General features: G+C 42.0%; 1 protein-coding gene across 2 annotated transcripts; it reads left to right on the forward strand.

The window, feature by feature from the left end:
• The first annotated feature begins 106 nt into the window (after nucleotides 1-106).
• On the forward strand, nucleotides 107-16712 carry epb41l4b (erythrocyte membrane protein band 4.1 like 4B). Of its 2 annotated transcripts, none has more exons than XM_069142860.1 (23): nucleotides 107-1017; nucleotides 3181-3285; nucleotides 3372-3414; nucleotides 3977-4055; nucleotides 4301-4345; nucleotides 5146-5198; nucleotides 5476-5596; nucleotides 6373-6460; nucleotides 6559-6647; nucleotides 7500-7569; nucleotides 7678-7847; nucleotides 8731-8840; nucleotides 9510-9543; nucleotides 9877-9910; nucleotides 10142-10245; nucleotides 12247-12386; nucleotides 13265-13386; nucleotides 13474-13587; nucleotides 13693-13748; nucleotides 13835-13987; nucleotides 14203-14323; nucleotides 14532-14665; nucleotides 15711-16712. In XM_069142860.1, exons 1-23 carry the CDS (start codon nucleotides 730-732, stop codon nucleotides 15772-15774), a joined length of 2337 nt encoding a protein of 778 aa, XP_068998961.1. In that variant the 5' UTR covers nucleotides 107-729; the 3' UTR covers nucleotides 15775-16712. The 2 variants fall into 2 exon arrangements, with proteins under 2 accessions (XP_068998961.1, XP_068998962.1); XM_069142861.1 differs by having other exon boundaries at nucleotides 13696-13748.
• The last annotated feature ends 1246 nt before the right edge of the window (nucleotides 16713-17958 follow it).

Here is a 17958-nt window from a genome sequence, read left to right on the forward strand (position 1 = left end):
AATGATCTGCTCTAATGTATTCCCGGCCCAGGCGGGCAAAAGACAGACAGGTGGCGCTGGTTCACTGACGCTGATGGGTCGGCCAGTCGGCAGGAACAGAAGTTTGTTCTGCGCTGTGTTTTTACGCAGGCGCAGATCATGCTGTTTGTCCAGTTTCACTGGTTGACTTTCACCTGTGGGGTAAACTAGTTTCTGTTGGCCGGTGTGAATAGGAAACAACAACCGCCGGGGTCCGGTCGGGTCCAGAGGTGATAAGACTCCCCTCCTCCCTTGCCGGCACCGTGTGACTCAGGGTTCCCACTGCGGAGCGTTGACGGGATTTCTCCGGGATTTTAGAGTCGGTGCACAACAGCGAGCAAAGCAGGAGGCAGGTGCACGGGAGAGGACAGGACAGGGGGAGGAGGAGGGCTGCTTGGATTTCCGTGACACAGTCCTGCCCTTCACACCGGACAGAAATGATTGGAAATCAACTGGTTGGCGCCTCAGTGGTCGATCTGTGTTAGTTTCATTAGTATGCGACTGGAGTCCCCCGCTGCTGCCGACATCCAGCCCGAGGACTGATCGGCAGCCCTGAAGTCTCCTCTGTGCCTGCTAAGTGACTCCTCGCCCCGGGGAGGACGAGGAGGAGGAGGCGGTGGCAGCCGAAGCAGGACCCCGGCTTACGCGACTGTTGTGTGGGGCACTTTTCACGGACACGGCACGGACCTCCTCGCCTTGTGGATCAGAAAGATGATGGGCTTTCTGCGCCGGACGTTCAGCCGCCGCTCCCGGAGCCGCCTCCAGACGAGAGAGAGGGACGAGCGGGACGGTAAAGGGGGAGGAGGAGGGGGAGGTGGTGGAGCAGGAGGGGTGGTCGGGAACCCCCTGCTCCTGGCCCACCAGCAGCAGGTCGTCCACGCGCCCGCCGTGGTCACCGGGGGAGCCTCGGTTCACATACCAGCGGCCGGGACGGCGAGGACCACCATCACCTGCCGCGTCCTGCTGCTGGACGGCTCGGATGTCAACGTGGATTTGTCTGTGAGTGTGTTGTTTACACTGGCCGGCGGGAGTGTGTAAAAGGAGAACAAGCAGCAGGACAAGGTGTAGCCCAGATCAGTGGGGGTCAAAGTGTGGCCCGGGGACACAGTGGAGTCCTTGTGGGTCTTCCTGCTGGTCTCCTGCTGCCCTGAAATTTAATATGTTGGAGCTTATTTAGTCTGGGATCAGGGTAGCTTTCTGTTTCAACCTTTTCAATTCAAAATATAGTGAATCGGGACAACTTAACTTTATCATAATGAATGTTTAATTGAAACCAACTCTGGTTAGTGAAAGTGTTCAAGTGACAGCTTTTTATTTCTCCATTTATTTAGCGGGCATGCAGTTCAAATAGGGCTCAAACGTCTGGCCTCATTGATTAATTGATCAGTAGATTTTTGATTACCTGTCCTAAACTTACTGGATTCAGCTTCTCAAATATGAAGACAGTAGAATTTCTAATGTCAAAGAGCAACTTAAAGATGTTCTTTTGGGATTTGAGGTTATTGTTTTTGGCACCAAATAATATAAACAATAGCATCAACAGACTGAGCGATAATACAAGTTTGGAGTTCAGCACAGATAAGTTTCCAAAGTTTCCCTTTCTGTAGTATCATAGTGGCCTATATAATACCAGTGTGTGCGTGAGTATGTCTCTTCCAGTGCAGTGAGAGGTGCAGCTCCAGATGGTGTTATGATCAGCAAGTTCATCACATTGCTTCCTCGCTCTGACTGCAGGGAACTCTGAGACAGACCTGACGCTGCCTCCTCCTCTTGTTTGCTCGTTTACAGCATCTTCCCTTCCCTTTCTTTTCTCTTATTTGCCTGTATGTAATCACCCTCAGCCAATCTCCGCTCTCTCCCTGTCTGCCCTCCTAGTGCCATCCTCCCTCGTAATCTTCTCCCTCTGTGCTCCCTTGCTCATCATCCTCCTCTTTCACACTCTGCCTCCTCCTCCTTCTTCTCTTTTTTTTTTTTTTTTTTTTTCCCCTCCCGTGCTCCCTCCATCTCCCTCTGTCTCTCTCTTATTCCCTGACTCCCTGATCTGATTTACCACTGTGGGGACTCTGTGTCACAGACAGAGTGCTACGAGCGTGCGAGGGGTAGGTGGGATGATGAGCGAGTGTGTGGGCACGTGTGCGTAAGTGGCTCCCCATAAGATGTTTTCGTTTGGAAGGTTGAGTGTGTCACCGAAGCTGCTGCTGCTGCTGCTGCGTGCGTGCGTCGTGAAGCTCACGGCCGGTGTATTGTGGGTTAACAGGGGTAGAGAGTCTTCCTCCTCTTGTCCAGCAGGGAGATTACAGCAATAACACAAAGCCACAGCTTCTACCGAGGTATTACAGTTCAAAATGACACACGGCTTGTCAAGCTGGCGGCTTAGTCACAGGTGTGCTGGAACAAGTTTGTTCATGTTCTCTTCTACTCCCATTGGCATTGATACAGGTGCACAGAACAGAGCTGAAACTCACCTATATAAGTGTATTAGGCTGTCACTTCAAGCTGGATGAGTGAAATATTCGCCTCTGTGTGCGACTTTGTGAGGAACATTTTTTCTAATGTTTGATCGTGTTTATGCCCCCATGTGACAGAGGCTATGATATCAATCAGCCTCTCTAAACTACATGCTGCAGAATGAGCAATAGCGATTTTCTTTCCTGTCCCCAATCCGTTAATACCACTGATTTCCGCTAACATTCATACACTCACCAGGAAGTTTAGACTGGTTGTCAGGCTCCACTGTACAATGCTGTTATCTTCCTACACACCCACTGTGATTTATGTGGGTCATGAGGCACATCTACTCGTAATCTGTTTTAATAAAGTTTAAGATAAAAATGTTGTGTGTAAGTGCACTGACTTGTGTTTGTGGTTTGCGTGTTTATGACAAAGGCCTCAATAAGGGCCTTTCCCTGAGGCCGTTGTCCTTCTCCTTTTGACCGAGATGCACACGCACAAACAGCCACTTTCACATCTACTACAAGTCATTCTACTACTGATATGGAGACCAGATCTATTTCTAATCCATTTTCATGCCCAAATTACCGGGATATCTGTCAGTGGTGAAACTGCTGACTCACCTTTAAAGACTCATATCAGGTTACAAGAGCAGAAGAGATAAATACAAAACAGGTGAAAAATAAGTTTCTTTGTGTTCTGCTGTTCTAGAGCAAGTCCAAAGGCCAGGACCTCTTTGACCAGATCATGTATCACATAGATCTGGTTGAGACAGACTACTTCGGGTTGCAGTTTATGGACACAGATCAAGTCTCAGTGAGTCACAAGTTCTTACTTCTATCACTGTGAACCACAAATTGATATACGTCATTCTCACCTGCTTATTCTCGTCTCTCTTTTAGCACTGGCTGGACATGTCCAAGCTTATAAAGAAACAGATCCGAGGTAAGTGCAGACAGTCTCAGATTGTTTTCCTAATTAGCACTGCTTGTGTGCAGGAAAATGTGCAGTGTTTAGTATATGTATACGGTAGCAGGTAAGTGGGGGAGCAGGTGGAGCATTATCAAATGTTGACATGGTGATTAGCATGTGCATTACGAGCCGTACCCTTGTTTGCTCTGTACCTTGTAAAAAGGGGAATGAAATGTGCAGCAGGGGGAAGAGAGATGGATGACGTGTTTCACTGGTCATTTATTCACTGGGTGGTAGCTGCTGTGGAGCCTGAAAGACACTCTGATTGATGTTTTAAGGCAAACGGGAAAGACAAGTACGAATGGATAAAGATTTTTGACCTTGTGATCGTGATGGATGGACGTGATGAAAAGACAACGGCGGAAGGACGAGATTAAATAGATGAAATAAACTATAAGACGATTTTATTTGATTGAATACATTTTCAATAAATTACTTTTCCACCTCAAGCTCTTTCTGTCTCACACACACACACACACACACACACACACACAGTCTTTATTCACACTTTTCCCTCTGCCTATATTTCTTTTAGACGGTCAGCCATACAGACTCTTCTTCAGAGTGAAATTTTACTCTTCAGAGCCGAACAACCTGCGTGAGGAATTTACAAGGTAAAAATCACACACACACACACACACACACACACACCTACCTCTCTCTCTCTCTCTCGAGCCTTGTGTAGAGGGCCAAAGGGGACGCAGGGCTAATTACTCTGCTGCTGTGGGCAGATTCAAATCAAGGACAGAGTCTTGTTAAAACAAATTATGTGTCAGATATGAGGAAAAGCCTGTGACACATCAATTGATTTATATTGTTATCTCTCACTCATTTGTTTTGTTGTTTGTCTCATCAACAGGTATCTGTTTGTGTTGCAGCTTCGACAAGACATTCTGTCTGGCAAGTAAGTTTCTCTGTCACTGTTTATGTACCCAGAAACTCAGTCACACACACGGCAACATTACATCTGGAGTACATACATAAACAGTATTGTTTTGCTGCACATTTAAAGGAGTAGTTCAACATTTTGGGAAATTATTTGCTGTGTTTTTGAGAGGTATATGAGAAGATTGACACTGCTAAAGATTGGGAAGAGGGAGGAGCAGCTACAGAAAATATTTAAAAAAAATTCCTCACGAGTCATTTTCAGGTGCCTTCTCTTCATTTGTGAGGACGTGCGGATCTCATCAGCAGCATTAAACATGAAGGAAACACACTCACCTGTAACAGCATAAACATAGGTCACCTACACTGGAGTTTCTGGGACTTCTGTACAGCGGAGTCTGTTTTTTACAAACAAACACAAACCCGCCTGCACAAACACACACTTCAGACAGTGTGTTACCCTTCTCCCTCCTCCTGCCTCTATCTGGGCCACGGATCCCCAGAGTCCAGCTCTATTATAAAGCTCAAGATCAAGAACAGCAGAGGGCTGCTTATTTTAGCAAAAGGGTTGTACCTCTCCTCCTTGACACACACACACACACACACACACACACACACACACACACACACACACACACACACACACACACACACACACACACAGAGGCTCACAGTGTTGGGCATTCAGCCACTTTTATGTCTCTCCAGCACATGATAACATGTACCCATCACACCATGTGTAGGACAGAGGTTTTGATATCATGAGCATAACACTCACACTGAAAACATCTCGTCATTTGTGTCTCTTTTTCTTGTCAGGTTGAAATGTCCATACGATGTGTCAGTAGAGCTGGCGTCATATTGTTTACAAAGTAAGTCAACTTCATGTACTCACTTATGTTCATATATATGTACAGATAGTTACATTTTTCACTCTTTAAAGGAAAACACCAGTGATCCTTTATACACCAACAGTTTTCCAAAGCTTCATGTAACCTTTTAGATTTATTTGAGACTTTTGGGAAGTCATTAGTCACTGTTTTGCTTGTGTGGTTTGTGTCCCTGCTCCCCTGATACATATTTGTATCCCTGAATATCTTGGTTTGATGCATCTGTATTTGAATTGTGTTTGTGTGTATCGATATCCAGGTGAGATGGGAGACTGCGATTCCTTGGAGCACTCTCCTGAGCTTGTGTCAGAGTTTCGTTTCACTCCCAAACAGAGTGAGACCATGGAGGCGGACATCTTTGGCAGATGGCTGGACCTCAGGTGAGAATAAAGGTTATCAGTGAAATCACAGAGCAGTTCGGTGTTTATCCTGAACATTACTGATCCTAAAATGCGACCTTCTTGTGCACTACAACCCAGGACACATAAACATTTCTACACAGTGATCTGGACTAGTTGTTACAATACTTCTGCTGTTTCAAAGCACCTCACTGGACGGCGTCCAGTGGCCGGCAATTTGACCTGAGCCAGTTTCTCTCCTCACTGGATGAAACAAGTGGGGCAAAAAGCCGACACAGAGCAGAAAAGGAAGTCATTCTGCTGTGGCCTTTCAGCAGCAGCATTTTCACTGACAAGGGCGTCTAATTTCACCGCCCCCCCTGCGCTCTCCTCCTCCATCCTGGCCTCGCTATCACTGGTCTGCGTGAAGGATTATGGGATTAATCCCTGGAGGGTCTTGATTGATTCCAGGCAGTATTTAACCCAGCCGCGCTCTGATTGCTCCCATCTCGGATTAGATTACGTACACATATGCTGCACTTCACTGGGCCGGCTGAGCCACGCAAGGACAGACTGAGTTCACAGTCATTCTTCCACACGACACCAAGGCTGAGTCTGGGATGCAGCCGGACGGTTACTCACTGAGTAGTTGCCTTAGAGCAAACACCAATTACCAGTTGAGGTCATGCAACAAGTGTCATTTTTGATAGTTTTCTTTTTCAGACTGAGCTGCTCAACAGACTGTCAGAGCTGAGGTGACGGAGGGAGTGATATTTTTGTTCTAAAACTCAACATGGTGTCTTATTTTATAACCACAGGGGAAAGAGTCCGTCACAAGCAGAGATTTCTTTTCTCAACAAATGCAAGTGGCTGGAACTTTACGGCGTAGATATGCACTTTGTCAAGGTGTGTGAGCGAATTTTACGAACACAATTATTACTCTACATATGTCACTACGTTGCAGGTGTGTCAGAGGAGTAAATGTGTATATGTTGTGTCTGCAGGGCAGAGATGGAGGGGAATATGCACTGGGTCTCACGCCTACTGGCATCTTGGTATTTGAAGGCTCCAATAAAATTGGGCTCTTCTTTTGGTAGGTATTTTGAATGCATTTCTAATCTAGTGAGTTCCAATATTTGTCCATTTTACACATTATAAAATAAGACATTTACATAAACTACAGACCTATATTCCATTTTCAAACTCGTGACTCAAACAACAGACATTAGCACAAAACATCAGAATGTCCTAATTAAAATATCATATTTTTTTCTGTCATATATCCACTAACGACAACAACACTCAGTTATTGATTGTCATAGTGACGCATTACATTTCCTGGTGCCTGATTTTTCCAGGTTTGTAACAGCTGTTGTGTATATAAATTACAGCTGAAACTCTTGGTAGGTAATTGATTCAGTGATCAACAGAAAAAATGAATTGGCAACTGTTTTATATTTATTGTAATTTTTATGAAGAATTAGTGTAAAGATTACAAACATTTACGATTTACAAAACAATTTTTAAAGTATTATATCATATTAAATTAAAGATTGAGTGATTTTGGACTAATTTCAACAAAACATGAAACTTGGAAATGTCACTTGAGTCTCGGGAAAGCTGTGATAGTGATTATTTTGTTTTTTTGACATTTCATGTTGTAAATGATTTATCAGTCAATCAAAAAACATAATCAATAGATTAACTGATTATTAGAATAACAAAACTACTAACATTTGATTGATTGAGAGCAGGTCTTTTCGGGTAGATTAATTATTGAATGATTGACTTGGAGGCAGGATGGGTTTGGGACGTGACCCGAAAACCAAAATCACTCTTGAAGGTGCTATTAGATCAAACTATGGCCAAAGTACCGCTCTCATCATCTCACTCTTCAGGCAAAAATACAGAGTGTGTGATTTTGTTGTTCTGCTGTATTATTCAGGCCCAAAATCACTCAACTGGACTTCAAAAAGAGTCGACTCACGTTGGCGGTGGTGGAAGACGATGATCAGGTTTGTGTCCTCATATTCTGTAGGCAAATACATTCCCACATACAAATGTCTCCATGCAATCAGCTGTGAGGCAAATTAACAGTGTCTGGTTGTTTTGTGACTGTGAAGGGTCGGGAGCAGGAGCACACGTTTGTGTTTCAGCTGGCCAGCTCCAAGATCTGTAAACACCTGTGGAAGTGTGCCGTAGAGAGCCACGCTTTCTTTCGGCTACGGCAGCCAACCACAGGCAAGACCAACCGCAGCGACTTCACCCGCCTCGGGTCTCGCTTCAGATTCAGGTAGAGCACAGAGACGGACTCACACCTGTACTTTACTGTCAGCACAGTGTCTCACTGACTGCTGTCTCTGCACTGAAGAGGGATCACACAAGTTGGCTCACTCAGGTAGTTGTGGCCACCACTTGTTACTAGCACATGGGGAATCGTGTGTCACATAAAGCAGAGCCTTTGTATCTATGGTTACAGTGTATCTATGGTTACATGGATCTGTTCCTATGGCGACTGAGATATTCCCTTCATATTGTTTGTTTTCTTGTGACTATTATCAGAGATGGTCAAAGCAAATTCTCACACTTGAAGGGCACTTCCTGTCATTTGTTGGAGCAGCTGAATGAAAGCAGTGTGAAAGGCACAGTGGGTTTTCCTCTGAAGTCAGTGGATAAAAACTCATGTTACAGGTGGTGGAAGTAAAAACAGGAACATGTGTTTAAGGTAATCCAATATCTTAAGCACACCAGTGTCTCTTTATTGTTTACTATTTATCACCAGTTAAAAAGAAATGCAAAACGGGTCTGATTGAGATTAATGCAAATCACGGTTTTATATTAAATTACAATGTTACATATAATCTAGTCTTTATTATAGTCTATACTACCAAACTTTAGTTAGATATTCAGCCTCATTGACAATGGAGCTCACTAAACTATGTTAAGAGTTTTCCTGATGGCGGCAAAACAGCAGCTGTCAAAACTTAAAACCTCTAATTCCAATAAATCCTTAAAAGTGAGGATGAATTTTGTTGTGTTTAAGCCTCATTTAGTGAAGTGTAAACAAATGTTTCAAAAATTGCCTTTTTAAAACCCTTAAGCTCATTCAGATGGCAGCTTTGTTGCACTTTAACATTTTTGTAATAATGTTTTTCACTATTTACCTTTTATCTCAGTGGTAAGACGGAGTATCAGGCTACACATGGAGGCAGACTGAGGAGAGCCAGTACATTTGAGAGAAGGCCGAGCAAGCGGTACCCCTCCCGCACACAGTCACTGAGCAAAGGTGAGTCTTATCAGCACATACAAAACATGGATGACTCACAACATCCTGTTACGTCTTTTTTCACTTCTGCGTGGTATCATAAAGGTCATGTACTGTTTTGGTTCATTATGTTTTGGATCATTTAATTTGCTGTATAGAATTACTGTTGAAAGAAAGTGCTGCAGGCTGTAAAGCTATCAGCTTCCCAGAGGTTGTTCTCTAACAGTGTCGGACATCAGACAGCTTGGTTCTTTTTAAAAGAAAGTGATCAAAACTCCAGGTTTTTAGACTTTAGCGTCACCTTTCTACTTTGTCAAAAGCACCTGCTGTACTCTTCACTCCCCCATAATTCCGTCTGTCTGTGAGCTACAATGGCTTCAGAAGCCAAACAAGCCTCTACCTCACTTTACATAAATGATTAAATGCATGTATTTACCTCAGGACTGTCGATGTTGACGTCCAAACATCTTTTATTTATTGGAATCGGATTTGTCATTCCGCCCTTGAATATAAATGAACTCTGAGTCAAGCGCTGGTAAAGCGGAGCAGGAGAGTCTGGAAAGAGTGTGGACTGAAAAACACTTTATTGCTCTTTTTAAAAAGTGCAGATAAATTAAGATAAAACGACAGACGTGCTGTTTTCAATCTCTCTCTATCTCTTTGCTAACTGACGTTATATCTATCTTTCAGTTTCTATTTCTCCAGCCAAGCCTCCACATATCAGGTGAAAATGACACTCACAGACACACCAATATGAAGAATAATGAAAAATGAATTCACATTGATATATTTACGAGGACATTCCAGCTATTACATTTATTACTTATCCCATAACCTTGACCTTAATCCAGATAACAGCCTGACTAAACACCAAAATATCCCCTTTCCAAAGGGAAGAGAAATAAAATGGTTGTCACTTTGTAGGTTTTTCCTCATTTTTCTCACTTTAAATGTATTTGTTTGTATAGTACATACACCAGAATAATGTATTTGGCTCTGCTGTAAAATCTATCATTGTGTAAATCTGCTGTCAGTGATTATTGAAGTTCTTTTCCAGCTCCCACGCCAGCCCCGATCCCAGCCTACATCCGGTGAGTGACCTCAGATAACCCACTTTCATACGCACACACACACACACACACACACACACACACACACACACACACACACACACACACACACACACACACACACACACACACACACACACACACACACACACACACACACACACACACACACACACACCAGCAACTGATCTGGCTTTGTCCTTGTAGCAACATTTAATTTCAGCATCTCTTCAATCCTCTCTTTCCTTCCAGTACCAACACAACATTCCCATGGGTCATGAGCTGTGGCATCCGCCCCACCCCGTGCTCACACCCCCAGTTTACCTGCAGCCCTCTGGACACACGCCGTCACACAGGTAAGAAAACTGACCACTGAGAAGATGATTGGGAATTTGCTTTAAGAAATCGACTCTGTCATCTCCCACAATCTGTTTTTCATCACACTTCATGTCACTCATACACCTCATATGCCTGTTTGTCTGTCTGTGTCTTCTCTATCTCTATGCTTGTGTGTGTGTGTGTGTGTGTGTGTGTGCGTGTGCGTGTGCGTGTGTGTGTGATTCTTCATTTACGTGTCATGTTCAGGCCTTCTTTTGAGGCCATGAGTCCCGTGTCCAGTCGCCCTCCCGTCCCGGAGCGAACCAGCAGCATCTCTCCAGGATCCATCAGTTTGGTTTACAGGGACACGGTCATGACCGCAGTTTGACCTCTGTTTAACCTGGGACTCTGTTTTAAAAACTCAGCCACCGAGACTCACGCAGACTGGTGCCCCAAAGAGAGAAGCTCTGGAGATGGATTCGTCTCCGTCATCCTCATCCATTTATTTGTCCCATCCCGTCATGTGTTTCATTGTCTACTTTCTTAAAATGACCCAAAAAACTGCAAAGGAATTCATCAGAGGTTTCAAACATTGGAGGGGGCACTTGGAGGGAGAAGTGGTGCAAAGATACTGTGTGAGGTGAAAGGGACAGGTGTATCTATATGTTTTAAAAGCAGGGGGAGCTTAATTATTGTTGTTTAGCCTGGTGATTTGGCCCGTTTATCATCAACAGTTTATCAGCTCATAGAGGCAGTTAAGGTGACTTAAAAACCCTCAGCATACCCGATTGTTGCAATTTACTCCTCCTACAGGTCATAACTATTTTTAGATTTAGTGTGATTTTCAGATTATAAAGATATCATCATCTTCAATGTTCATCATTAATAAATCTATGCATGAATCTATTCAGAAACATTGTAAAATCATGCTCCAGACAAATTCAGGACTTCCTTGAGAATCATGACAATTTTCAGTTTTTCTTAAAGTTAAAATAATTCAGTGATAGTTTTTTGCACATTCATGGGCCATTGCAAACAGGAAGTACTTTTAGGTAATGCTGCATGCTTTTAATGGTGGCAGTTTGCCAAAATAAAAACAAATTTAGGCCAGAAAACAAGACTCAAGTTATAGACCAACAAGATGCATAACATTATACCTCGTTAATACCTAACTGGTCAAAATGTTCAAACAGTCTATGGTTAAAACATGATGATCCCCCGAGCTGAAATAAGAAAATAATAATAATAAAAAAAATACCTAACTCTAACTTAAACTAAAAGTCACAACAAAATAAAGATATGGACCAGGCTTAATAGGTTTGTGTGCCTTGCTGTGCTTGTGGATATTTTAATGTAATCACGGTTGTGTTTTAATCCCTGTGTTTACTGCAAAATCTGCCTTGAAGATTACATTTTCCTTCATGTTTTAGAAATCTTGTGACAGCTAAATTATTCCAAAATCACTTTTGTTAAAGTGACAAAGTGAGTGTGTGCTGAATGAGGTAATTCTCAGCAGGATTGAGGGTTCCACTCCTGCACCTACTGCATGCTGGTTTAGGGATTAGGATTTCTGTTTAGTGTGTAGTTCAGTGTGAAGTAGAAACATGAAGTAGTGTCTTACATGTGCGGTGTCGTGCTTTCAAAATGAGGTTTTTGAATGAACATTACATTAATGTTGTATCAGGTTATGGATTTGCTAAATCAACCAAGTGTTTACAGAAGATGTGGCCAATGCTTTGCTGTTGTAGTGTGTCACCTTTTACTTTTAATGTTTACTCGAATCACATTTTGCCTTTAAGGATGTTGCCATATTGCTTCTAAAACAATAAATTGTTTATGAGTGAGAAATGCAAAAACTGCAAAAGATTTTTGATTCATTGTTTTAAAAATGACATCGCATACTGTCTTATTCAGCATCTACATTAGTCATGAGCTTTAAAGAATTAAAGGTTAGATGAAAATTGATGAATAACTTTTCATATTTAAGTGTCATTTTGTTGGGGGTTTGGTTCCTTTTGATTGCATGTGTGCATCCTCAGTTTCCCGCTGAGTGGTCCTGCTTCAGACCATCAGTTCAGTGTTGAAGAGAACGAGAATTCGTATTCTAGCCAGATCCACCACCATCACCGTCGCCACACACACAGCCAGGACACGCTCTGCCACACACACACCAAGAACAGTGAGTACTGTCAGCCGGAAGAAGTGCTGCAAAACAATGCGATATGTCCAGACTCCACACTGATGCTCTTTTTCATGCTCAGTACTGCATGTTTGTCTGCACTGGTTTTTTTGGGGGGTTTTATTTTAAGGTTTAGTTCACCCAAATTTCAAAAAGGCACCAATGTTTTAAAATATCGTCCTCCGAGTCTAAAGTTTTTATTGCATTTCATTGGAGGTGAATGGAGTTTGATTTACAACCCCAAAAACTACATGTAAACCAGTTGTGTGCATTTATTTTTGCTCTTCGTTCACAAAAAAGACAAAAATATGTCTCCTTAAGTTTTTGCATTTGCTGTATCTTTAATCAGTTGTGATGCATCATTCAGAAAAGCAACAAACACAAGCTTCAGGAGATTCCTCATGTGATTTGGACAGTTTTGCTATTTTACACTCCAAAGAAATGTAAAAAGATTTCATGCTAACTCTTTATCCAAAAATTGCACCAAAAATTGTTGAAACAAAACAAACGTTACTGCTTTTGAATGTGATTAATATGGCTTTTAAATAAAACAATTTACCTCAAATGTAATTCTGTGGCCTGCCATTGCAGTGGCAGAAGTTGCAAATATGGCCAATAATAAGTATTTACTCTCTGTTTCTTTGCAATTTTTTATTGGTATTGTTTATATTGTGAAGTATCTCCAGACATTTAAGTGGGGATCTAAAACGTCTCTCGAATCTGATGTAATGCATTTAAGCAATCAAGTATTTAGACACAGACTCCACTTTCCAATCCCTCCCACGTCAAGCCCACTCACTGCGTTGTCTATAAACAGCATGTCTGTTCTAAATGTAGCCTGTATTGCTTATTTTCTCATTAAACTTTGTGTCAATCAGAACGCAGAGCTCCTCCCTGCCCTGCGGATGAGTTGGACATCTCTCAGTCTCTGCTCAAGGCTCTGGAGTCAGACAGTGACTCTCCTCCCTGGCCCTCGCTGCACATCAACATCGACAACAAGGTCAGACACGTTTCCCTCATGCTGTTTTCCTGTCCTACTCACACAATGACATTTCTCTCCTCACCTTTCTGCTCACTCTCCTGGCAGGGAGAGGAGAAGCAATTGTCTGAAAAGTCTCTGCATCCTCCTGCTTCTCCAGCGATGCTGCCAGACCACCTCAAATGTAACATCCTCAAGGCCCAGATGGAGGCAGCTTTCAGGGTCAGTACCCAATCTGACCTCTCTCTAAGCATTAAACCTCCATCTTGTGTACTTGTTAGTGTAGCTAACAGCATTATCTCCATCCTTTTCTCATCCACAACAAAGAAGGAGGCCCCAACAACGCCCACAGGGAGGAACACAAATGAGACCCTCAATGACAGGTCAGTACCTCATCTCTTCTTCATGTTTATTCATATTTCTTCATACCATGACTTACCCCCACCATTGTAATGGCTCTGGTCTTCAGGTATCAGAGCTCGTCCCAAGACTCAGCTGCATCCAGTTTGGCTGCTGACAAGACAACCCATCGGCAAGACCGCAACCCAACGCCAGAGAGTCTGCAGCCAAAAGCCAACCCCAGCACCAGCCGCAGGAAACGGCTGATCCGACAGTTCAGCTTGTGAGTACACATCACCTTTGGTTATTGTTGAAGGCCAGCGCTCTCAGCAAGCTCTTGGACGTCTATGAGTGGGAAATTGCCCGTCTGAAATGAACACTCCTCTGAGCACTTGAAGCAAACAGTCCTGCTATCTCTGCTCCCCGACAATGACATTCTGTTCAGAACAGTCTGCAGGTCATGTAAGCCATTCAGTCTCTCAATTTGTTGCTCATCAGTAACCACGAAGATGAGGACAATCTCCCAGAAGCACTTGCAGCCATGTCCTCTCAGAGTGCCGCAAAGTCAGGCTCGAGCAGCTCGTTGGACAAACAGATACAGCCGTCCATATACCCGCAGGTAACACACACCCTCGCACACCTACACACACACGCCCTAAAAACCCTTAAGAATGTATAGTTGTGTGGTGCACTGCACTCCACCTATGGGGGGGGGGGGGGGGGGGGGGGGGGTGTTAATTCCGCCTCTCTGTATTATCTGTAAAGTAAACGGAGGAATTTCTATGTGTGTGTGTGTGTGTGTGTGCGTGCACTGATGTGTATTGCAGGTGGATAAAATGCCAGCACTGGAGCTGGGTAGTCCGTGCTGTCCCTCTCCTTCACCTTCCCCCCACCTCTCCCCTTCTTACAACCGTAGCTCCATTCCTCACCTGGTCCCTTACCTTGCTGCCCATAACGACAGGTAATAAAACCTCCCCTGTGCTCGGGTGGACACGTTATCCACAGTGGTGGAAAGTCATGAAATGTATTTGCTCAAATTTGAAGAAACATTTTTGAGTCACTTTACTTTTACGCTACTTTACAATTTTAAAAGGCAATATTGCACTTTTAAATTGACTACATTTATTTGACAGCTGTTGAACATAGGCTATATTAAATATATGACCAGTTCATAGAATACAATAAATAGATTAAATCAGTGCTTACCAAACCTCTTAGATGCATATGAACTGACAAATGTTTGTTTTATCATATAAAATCATGATGCCGTAGAAACGTCTAATGGGAGAAGCATCCAAATTTGCTAAGACTGTTTATTTATGACTTAAGCTAATTGAGGCTGGCTGTTGAGATACTCGCATTTTCCTTTTTTCTTATCTGACAAATCAATTTAACCGTCTTATATTGAATTTGCAATACTACATAAATACGACAGCAGCAAAATGTTATTATTATGGTGACAAAAAAACATAAACTGCTAAGAGGTCCTGCTAAAACTAGCTTAGTTTAGCAGAGTAAGCTAATTGCCATCTATGCAGCCTCTGACTACTGTGAAATTCACATGATTTGTTTTGGTTCAGCTGCCTTTATATCACATAAATGTTTTTCATTAGATTATGTAACTTGCTCATTAGCCAAATGGTCAAGAAAACTAAATAAAGAGACACAGGAACACATTTTGTATGTATTCCCTGTCCCTTTTTAGCTCACAAGAAGTGCAGTATTCAAAGGTTCTTTTACGGTTTTATGTCGAATCTGTGATAATGATTTATCACCAGCCTAAAAAAACATTCAAGAAAGGCTTTACAACTTATGTATGTTAACTTATTGACTTTTATTTGTAGTTACTGCTCTGCGCCTTTATAATGCAGAGTTTATGTTGTAAAAATGATTTCATGATGCCCTGTATGTTTTATTAATGGTTGCAGAAATACAATTTTCATCAAAAGAGGCATAATTTAAGCTTGTTTTAACCAGAAGCTTGTATGTTTGTTATGTGTCTGTAGCGGAGAAGAAATTAGGTTGAACAGAGAGAAGATCCTAAGAGCCCTCCTGATGACGGAGCTCTGAGACTTTGACGCTTAACCCCTGTGACATCATCGTCAGACAAACAAGCGAAGTCCCAAAGGGAAACAACATTTGTATATTTGCATTGCTCATTTAGCAGTTATAAATATATATTTGCATAAAGGCAATCATTATATTTGCTTAATTGTTATTTTAGAAAAATGTTTCTTTATATTCATCGAACTGAAACTGTTAAGTGGACTCCCGCACATGCTTTACAGACAAGCTACAGATGTGACTGGTGCTGCCTGCATGATCAATATGTTTCTGTAAATGATTATCTGATTTGCTTTGGGGTTATGTTTAAGTTTTATGTGATTTCATCTTCACTTTGGGTTTCTGACAGCGACTGTTGAAGAATTGATCTCCACGCAAAAAGCACAGATGAAGTGAAGGCACTTCACTTTCAAGTTTGTCCAAAATGTAAATAGATATTGTAATTAATATGCTGACAGAGCAGGCAATGTAAATGCTGACTTCCGTACTGTATTTATTATGTCAGATATCCATTTTTACATGAAAAACATTTGCAGCATTTGTGATTTTAAAAACACTTCCTGAACAGAGTGAATTGAAAGTGAAAAGTGACTCGGTGCAGAAGAGGTTGAGGCTGGATTGTAGTCTCTATCTGCCCACTAGAAGGAGACAAATCTACAGTCATAGCTCTTGTGGCAGTATTGATCCTGTGTTTCAGGTTGTCATGATCACAAACAACTTTGCTACTTTTTTACATGCAGTTTTCATCACAGGTCAAATCTGGTCAAATGTTTTTGGACATAAGGTATCAGTAGGCATAATCCTGCTGCTCAACAACTTTATATCAGCCCTTGTGTCACAACCACATCTGAGGCAGTATGACCTGCAGTTGTTCTGTGTGTGTTGATTGAGTTGCTAATGACCTCAGCTGGATCCTAATAAAAGCCACATCATCAGTTTAACAACTGAAGCAGCATCTTTGGTCTCTGGTCTGGTGTGAGAATGTGGCTTGGCCTCACCCTGTGTGCCTGTTTGTTACGTTTGTATGTGGCTCTCACCCTCCCTGTGAGGGAATGTTGTTACAAAGGATATTACAGATTTATCTCAGGTGCAGCACAATGAGTCACCCTGTTAATTGCACCTCTGTTCTGCCCTTCAGTAAACCACTGAACGCTAGATCATTCATCTGCAGCAGAGAGGCTGTGCTGTGAATAAAAGAATGTGCGGCAAATGTTTGTGTCTTTCAAAAGATAATACATCACATTCTGCTTTAAATGTGTATATGTAAAACGGAACTGTCTGGAAAGTACTGGAGTTGGCAGGGAGCCTGAACCTGATATTTGACTACTATATGTGCTTTGGACCCTCCCACTGACTTAAAAATAAATGCAACATCATTCATAATCTCTCAAACCATAATTTAGGATTAAAATATTACTGCAACAGAATTTAGCTCAAACTACAAGGTAGAAGTGGACAAACGATGTAATCACAACCAATTTAATTGTATTTTTATTATTTTTAAACCAATAGCGAATTAAAGTTCCCAAATAAGTGGGTGGCTCACAGGCAGCTAACATGCATTATATTATCATTGCGTTATGGTCTCTTTATGTTTTCCGTAGTTGGCTTTAATATAGAACAAAAATCCACACTCATTATTTCTCAAGACTAACATAAAGGTCCCACTAACAACTAGACAATGAAACCCTGATACAGAGACAGGATTTTTTTCACACCTTTATCATCCATGACATATGTATAGTTTAATTTACTTGTCTTGCTGCTTTATTTTCAAGTAAATCTTGCAAGGAAACGATGAAATAAAATCTATTTCTGCAGATTGAAAAAATTTAAGACTGTCTACTATTCTCCCCTAAAATGATTAACAAACAAATCAGACTATTGTCTCTCAAGCAAAAAGAAAAAAAGATATTTAACCCTCCCCTTTGATAGTTGTCAATCCCTAAAATCCCTAGGATTATACTTAATTGACTTTCATTTTTTAGATCTAAACTATACTTAATCCACTCACTATGTGCAAATTGTAGTTTTAAACTAAACAAACATTTAAAATTCTGCTCAATCAACTGCACTTCTCTTAGGGTTTGGACTTTAAATAGCAAAGAAACACTTTTAAAGGATTCAAAATTAACTTTTTCTAGAACTGTTACTTCACTGTATGTACTTCACAATAACTCTGCCAATAGT

The sequence above is a fragment of the Embiotoca jacksoni genome, unplaced genomic scaffold, assembly GCF_022577435.1.
Source record: "Embiotoca jacksoni isolate LCO1_2020_lvr unplaced genomic scaffold, fEmbJac1.0.p SCAF_11, whole genome shotgun sequence".
Lineage (NCBI taxonomy): Eukaryota > Metazoa > Chordata > Actinopteri > Embiotocidae > Embiotoca > Embiotoca jacksoni.

What these genes read in the sequence shown, in the direction of transcription:
- epb41l4b (XM_069142860.1), top strand. Translation starts at nt 730, where the DNA reads ATGATGGGCTTTCTGCGCCGGACGTTCAGCCGCCGCTCCCGGAGCCGC. An exon ending in TGGACACAGATCAAGTCTCA is followed by an intron (nt 3,286 to 3,371) that starts GTGAGTCACAAG and finishes TCTCTCTTTTAG; the next exon opens with CACTGGCTGGACATGTCCAA. An exon ending in CAAGACATTCTGTCTGGCAA is followed by an intron (nt 4,346 to 5,145) that starts GTAAGTTTCTCT and finishes TTTTCTTGTCAG; the next exon opens with GTTGAAATGTCCATACGATG.